Source organism: Paroedura picta, chromosome 4 (assembly GCF_049243985.1).
Source record: "Paroedura picta isolate Pp20150507F chromosome 4, Ppicta_v3.0, whole genome shotgun sequence".
NCBI lineage: Eukaryota > Metazoa > Chordata > Lepidosauria > Squamata > Gekkonidae > Paroedura > Paroedura picta.
The window spans coordinates 118,153,457-118,160,185 of record NC_135372.1 but is presented as its reverse complement, the minus strand read 5'-3'; the positions used below and the strand labels follow the sequence as shown (position 1 = coordinate 118,160,185).

The 6,729-nt window shown below is 46.6% G+C and overlaps 1 protein-coding gene across 4 annotated transcripts; it reads left to right on the top strand.

Annotated features, from left to right (window-relative positions):
• Positions 1-4: 4 nt before the first annotated feature.
• LOC143836277 (uncharacterized) lies at positions 5-6,649 on the top strand. Of its 4 annotated transcripts, XM_077335387.1 has the most exons (3): positions 3,686-4,372; positions 4,563-4,613; positions 5,432-6,649. In XM_077335387.1, exon 3 carries the CDS (start codon positions 5,467-5,469, stop codon positions 6,103-6,105), a length of 639 nt encoding a protein of 212 aa, XP_077191502.1. In that variant the 5' UTR covers positions 3,686-4,372; positions 4,563-4,613; positions 5,432-5,466; the 3' UTR covers positions 6,106-6,649. The 4 variants fall into 4 exon arrangements, with proteins under 4 accessions (XP_077191503.1, XP_077191501.1, XP_077191499.1 ...); XM_077335388.1 differs by lacking the exons at positions 3,686-4,372; positions 4,563-4,613 and adding an exon at positions 5-136; XM_077335386.1 differs by lacking the exons at positions 3,686-4,372; positions 4,563-4,613 and adding an exon at positions 201-385.
• Positions 6,650-6,729: the final 80 nt, after the last annotated feature.

The following is a 6,729-nucleotide window of genomic DNA, read 5'->3' as shown; positions in this document are numbered from 1 at the left end:
GAGACGCCACACACACTATTCGGAGGGAAAAAGGAGGAAGGCGCTGGGGAAAGAGGCGCGCGCGGGCTGGTGGCGCTTGCGGAGCCCTCTCGTTGTGGGCGAAAGGAAGATTTGGGGTCGCGTCGCTCCACCTGGTGCAAGTAGCCTTATGCTTTCTAAGGATCGCTTGGAACTACTGAAAGACAGCGCTTTCCTTTCCAGCCCAGAGAGACTGGAGGGGTTAAGCCTCGCCCGCCCATAATATCCCCCTGGATCGTATCAATTTCCTGGGGTTGCCGGCTTCCTGAATCCATACAGCCGTAAAACTCTTGGGGCAAGAGCAAATCAGGGAGCTCCCTCCATAACACTGGCTCTGTTTGGAGAATACGTCCTGGTTCGTGGCTAGGTAGGTTCCAGCCACTAAAGAGGAGGGAGGAATCCGTCCCTTGGAACCAAGTCCTGTTCCAAGCCCAACAGGAAAACCAGGAAAGGAGATTCCAAGCGCCCCTCCCCAGGAACATTTCTGCTGGTGTTGCATTGTGGGGGGGAACATTTTTCTCTTGTGCTGTTTCATCAATAAAACTGTCCCCACCCCTGGCTGTGACTAGGCGGTATCTTCTCAGCACAACGCGGGCAAAGTTAAGGAGAGAAACAATTTCTACCAAAGAAGATAAATTCATATTCCCAAGGATTAGTCACGGCCCATAGATGGCGCTGTTGCTCTTCGGAAACTCCAATTTCTGCTTGGCAGAAGTCTGCTTCATTTCATGTTGAATTGAATATTTCCCTAGCAGCTGAGAAAGGGATCAGTCATTAAAACTTTAGAGCGGCAAATGCTGGCAGTGGCTCATGGGAATTGTAGTCCATGAACTTCTGGAGGACCACAGGTTGACTACCCACGCTTTAGAGCAGCGGTCCGTAACCTATCTGTGGCTGCGGACCGCTGCCACGGGGTGGGGAGAGAGGGCGACCTGGGGCCCTGCGCATGCGCAGCTCTGCCGCACATGCACATTTGCTCCCCCGCCGGGAGCGCAAACGCACATGCGCAGTGGTGCTGTACATGCGCAAAACTGCCGCGTGTGCGTGTTTGCGGCCCTGCCGGACGCAAATGTCCACGCATATGCTTTTGCGCCGGCGACATGCCGGCAGCCATGGGTCCCTCCCCCCCCCCCCGAAGCAAGAAGCTTGCCAGGCCACAAGCTAATCGGCTGCTTCGGCAGCCTGGCGAGCGTCTCACTGTGGGGGGGCGGGGAGAAGGAGCCGCGGCCCAGCGCTGAGGCCTTCGCAGCCCAGCACTGGGCTGCGGCCCGGGGGTTGGGGACCACTGCTTTAGAGGACACTGGCCTTCCAGAATATATCTTTGCATATTTAAACTCTACCAGCATGGAACCTCTCCCGAAGTCCTACCCTCCCCCAAATCCCCAGGTATCTCTCAAACGAACTGGCAACCCTAGTTATCAAGGACCCTCGTTGCCCCTCAATGTCTGATCATCAGAATCAGAGTCCAGTGGCACCTTTAAGACCAACAAAGATTTATTCAAGGTGTGAGCTTTTGGGTGCAAGCACTCTTCGTCAGACTACATGTCTGCTGTCTGCCCTGATTTCATCCAGGCTAAATTTGCCTTAGGACAGCCTTTCTCAACTTTTTTACCTTTGGGAACCCCGGAAACATTCTTCAGGCTTTGAAAACCCCAGAAGTGGGAAGAAGAGCTGTGTGCCCACCTGGGGCCCCTCCCCTTTGCATCCCCTCCAGTCCCATCATTGGCCATTTTTGAGGGGGGGGCAGGTCAATATGACTATATATGGTCATATCACAATAAATGTTTAACAAGTTTAAATATATACTAAATAGTAACTCCCACCCATTTGAGAAGCCCTTTGTAGGCTGTCCAGAAACCCCAGGGTTTCACAAAACCCTGGTTGAGACAGTATGTGTTAGGAGCTAGCAATGTGTTGCCTTGGTGGGGGTGAGGGCAAGGCTCAGGCTATCCAGGGGTGGCCAAACGGTGGCTCTCCAGATGTCCATGGACTACAGTTCCCACGAGCTCCTGCTATTGCTGGCAGGGGATCATGGGAATTGCAGTCCATGGACATCTGGAGATCCATCATTTGGCTACTCCTGGGCTATGCTAATGTGTGGTCAAAACCTTGGGCAGGAGCAGTAGGGGACTGATACACAGATGGACATCTGCATGCCTACCCACTGCAACAGTGTCTTGTAAAGCCCAGAATTCACATCTCCAGATAGTCACAAAGCAAACTCTGTGACCTTGGGCTGTCACACAAGCCAAAGGAAAACAAAGAAGGGGAGGAAGCATTTATTTTCATGCACCAATGAAATATTTACTCATGTTGTGTCAGTGAAGGAGTTTCTTACATCTTTCCTCTCCTCTTATGGAGTCCTCTTTCTCTGACCGAGATTCAGATTCTTACAAAGCCAAACATGAGTTTGGGAAATGTAAATCATTTCATATTTAATATAGAATACTAACATTGGGCCTAGATCAGGTTCTTCACAATGCCCCCCTCCTCTCCCCAGGAAATTGTGAAGCCTATGTCCCTGTAGATTGGCTATAAGCAGAGAGCCAGAGCCAGTTAGGGTGCCAGACTAGGATCTGAGAGACCCAGGTTCAAATCCCCACCCTGTCATGGAAACCTTCTGGATGAACTTGCGCCAGTCACACACTCTCAGCCTAACCACTCCCACAAGACTGTGGTGGTGATTAAGTGGGGTGGGAGAATGAAGTACCCTGCCCTGAACTCCTTGAAGGAAGGTTGGGTTCCAAATTACTAAATAAATGATCAGGGCATGCCTCAGGTTTCTGTAAGTAATTTGTCTCCAGAACTCAGCCAGCGGCAGGAACAATATCCCAGTCGCTGCAGCGTTGAAAATGAGAACTAAGTTAAGGTGACCAGATTGCCCCACTTTTGGAGGGACATCTGGGGGTTCCTGGCAAATTGTACTTATGTTGAAATTTTTAAAAAATATATATATTACAATACTATTTTTGCGTTCTATGAAACTTTTTGTTCCTCCATATAGACCAAATTTTAAATCAAGACACGTCCCCCCCCCCCCCCCCGTCAATGGTGTCCCGCTTTACCAATGTTAAAATCTGGTCACCTTAAACTAAGTAAACAGTGAAAACATACTAAACAGCCCTGTACCTGGTAGATTTTTTCCTTCTGTGTGAAGACAGGTAGTTAAAGGTGGCTGCTAACAATGGGGGAGGGGTGTGTGATTCCTAAACTTATTAAGTTCACCTAATGATGGAAGGAGAGCTATATATACTAACTCAGTTACTATTTAACTGAGGCTCTTCTTTCTGATTTAAAAGAATACTTCCATCCATACTATTCCATTAATCAATGCAATTGTTACTGACACAATACACAGGTTAATGGAGCATTAAATAAAGGGAAGAAGGAATATATTGAAGGTGCATGAAATTAAAAAAAAATTGGAAACAGCAAAACCTTCACCTACATGATTTTTGGCCTGGCAAGTTTAATAATATTGGCTGTGGATCCTTTTACAGTGTTGAGAGATCCGATTCTCTGATAATCAGGTTCAGGTGATGTCTGTTCAGGGTCCTTGCTGTCCTTCCAAACAAGATTAATTAGACAATTAGGAAAGTACTTCAAAGTCTATGACAGGGACTTATAAGAGAACAGGAGGTGTAAGAAAAGGTGAGTAATGCATGATTTTGTGGGAAATTTGTCTAAAGGTTTTCTTATAATGCCTACTTTCTCCTTTCTGTGTGTTTGCCTGCCATCTTATGGGGGTTAGAAAGTAGCATATTCTAGGCCTAAGTAACTGGGACTTGTATTGCCGGCAATTAGATCCTTGCTCTTGCTTTGGAGACTATATATGGATTGTAGATGACTCATCTTGTCCTGAGGAAAGGGTTGTTTCACTCCTCTGAGAGAAAAATATTGAGACATGTGCTTCCTAACTACCATGTTTATCTGTGCATCGGGAAGAAGCTTCTTTGGGTTGCCTGCTTGTGGCCTTCAGCAGAGTGCATCTTTCCACCCCACTCTACCCCTAGTGCTACTGGGGCTTTTTCAGGGTCGGGGTTGTTTGTTTTTAATGGTACTTAAATATTGATGTAATGATCTGTGTATCAGACTCTCTGAAATCACAACGAAAGGAGATAAGAGATTCAGCTGCTACACAACAGCTATTCTAGCTCTGATGTAGAGCACTTTTGGGAAAGACTGGTGAAAAGCCAGGGGAAAACCCCCAAGAGGTGCACAGGTACGCCAGGATCCCATGGGGAAGCAGCATCCCAACTCCATCATCAGCTTCCCCACAGGATTAAACTTGGAGCAAATAACCTGTGTGGAAAACATCTACATACAGTGGTGAAGTTCCTACTTGTAACACTGGGTGTGTAATTCAGACTTAAAGTTGGGATTCAGCTTTAAGGATGTGTAATTCAGTCTTAAAGCTGTGTGGGAAATTAAATTCAGGGAAGGGGGTGATTAGTTCTTCTGCTTCTCCACCTATGCCATTTTTCTCACTGAAAAAATGTCCCTCCCGGATTCAATTGTGCTTGCGCATGTTCCTCACAAAACAGGACAGAAGCTGTTGTGATAGCTTTACAGAAAATGAAAAGGACACACTGGAGGTGAGGCTGAACACCTGCCCATCCTTGCTCTACAGTAGACTACGTAGTATTGGGTTGCATAGCTCTGACATGAAAGCAGGAAATTGCCATGCAGGTTGTTCCCAGAAAGCATAAGTGGGCGTGTGATTTGTAGATCTCGGCATGTGCCTTATTCCTGTCCTTGGTCACCTGAAGTGTGCTGATGCAGGTTGGCTTGAAAAAGCCAGCCAGTGTGGTGTAGTGGACTATGATCTAGAAGTGTATCTGTGTGTTAAGTACCAAAATTGCAGTTGGCTCATGGCAACCCCACCGGGTTGTGGCATAGCAACCCTGGAATTCCTTGGTGCTCTTGCAACCACCCCTGGCCAAGCCTGCTTTAGCTTCAGAGATCTGACAAGATCAGGTTAGCTTGAGCTATCCAGGTCAGGCCTATGATCTAGAACAGGGGTAGTCAACCTGTGGTCCTCTAGATGTTCATGGACTGCAATTCCTATGAGCCCCTGCCAGCATTTGCTGACATGGGCTCATGGGAATTGTAGTCCATGGATATCTGGAGGACCACAGGTTGACTACCCCTGATCTAGAAGACTTCGGTTGAAAATCCCCACTTTCCCATGGAAACTTTGGGCCAGTCCCACCCTCTCAACCTAGCCCTACCTCATATGGTTCTTGTGAGGATAAAGGGAGGGAAGAATGATGGGAACTGCTTTGGACCCTCATTAGATAGAAAGATGGACTACACATGAATTAAACAATAGAAGACAGACTTGTTCTGTGAAACTATCAACATTTTGTTGGACGGGGGAGTGGCAGATTAAATTTTTGCTCTCCCTTACCAGGATTCTGCAAACTGATCTCTGACTGGAAACCAGAGATGTCTTCCACCCAGAAAAGCTACTCCAGCCTTCTATCAATAGATGACATCATGGAAAACGGGTTTCTGATGAGCTCTTCACGCGACTCTCCAGGTCACAGCTTTTCCCTGGAAATGAACAGCATCTCCAGATCGGACAGTGCAAGCAACACAGAGAATGTGAAAGGCAGCTTGCTGGCTGTAAAGCCTGCTGAATCATCTCTGAACAACAGGAAGTGTGACTTGCAGGTTTCATGTGATGGTGTCGCATCTTTCTGCAAAACTCCAGTCCAGCCCTGTACCTTTGACTTGTCTAACTTGGGTTCCGCAAATAACAGCACCACCAATTCTATGGTAGATGGTTTCTGTGACACTAAATCGTCAACGCCATGCAAAGAGGAGAAACTCTCTAAACCAGTCGAGAATGCATTGTCAAAGAGCTCCGAAATGAATGATCTCTCTGTCTTTAAGAAACCGCTGCCGCCACCCATCTGGGAGATCTCTGGAATACAGGCCACTCTGGACAACACTCTTCCTTTAGAAGCAAGCATGGAAGAACTTGGGTCTCTGACTACTGTGCAGCCTGGTACACCATCTCTGGAGGCATCCCAGGCAGCTGGGCCTCTGGCTGCAAAGCCACCTGCTCTTCTTCTTTTATGACCCGGAGTCTCAGGATGAGTTTGGATCATCCAATTACTTAACTTGTTTTTCTCGCAGTGAAAACCCTTCATGTTGGCTGACATGAAACAAAAGTACAAATGAGGAACTGGTGACGAAGCACTGAATTATGTCAGTAGAATTGGGCTTCTGCTTTTCCAAAAATATTGGTGCTTTAAATCAATTTGATGAACACAACCATTCCTTTTGCTAAAAGTGACTCCAGAGGTCCATGTACGGCTTGGTGTAGACCTGATTGTACTTCGTACCTTTTGGTATTGGAAAATATTTTGTTAAATCTCGAGTGGTTTTTTTTTTAATATGCCATTTGCTTTGGAGCACTTCTTGTTTCTGGATTCAAGATGTGAATGTTCTTCTCTAGTTTTTGTTTTGCTCCAGTTTTTGGATTGAATTGAAGCTCCAGCTGCAATCTGAGTCATGTTAAACGAGAAAGTGGCTTTTTAAACAGGTGGACAATGCAATTCTTTGTTAGCCTCCATTTATACTTTCATTCTCTAATAAAGTTTATATACCAGCTGTGAATTTATTACTTGTGTTAAACATTTAATTACCTTAGAGCAGGGGTAGTCAACCTGTGGTCCTCCAGATGTTCATGGACTACAGTTC

Coding starts and splice junctions, on each gene's coding strand:
- LOC143836277 (XM_077335384.1), top strand. CDS start 3,630: ATGACAGGGACTTATAAGAGAACAGGAGGTGTAAGAAAAG. Junction 3,670..5,431: donor AACAGGAGGTGTAAGAAAAG/GTGAGTAATGCA, acceptor CTCCCTTACCAG/GATTCTGCAAACTGATCTCT.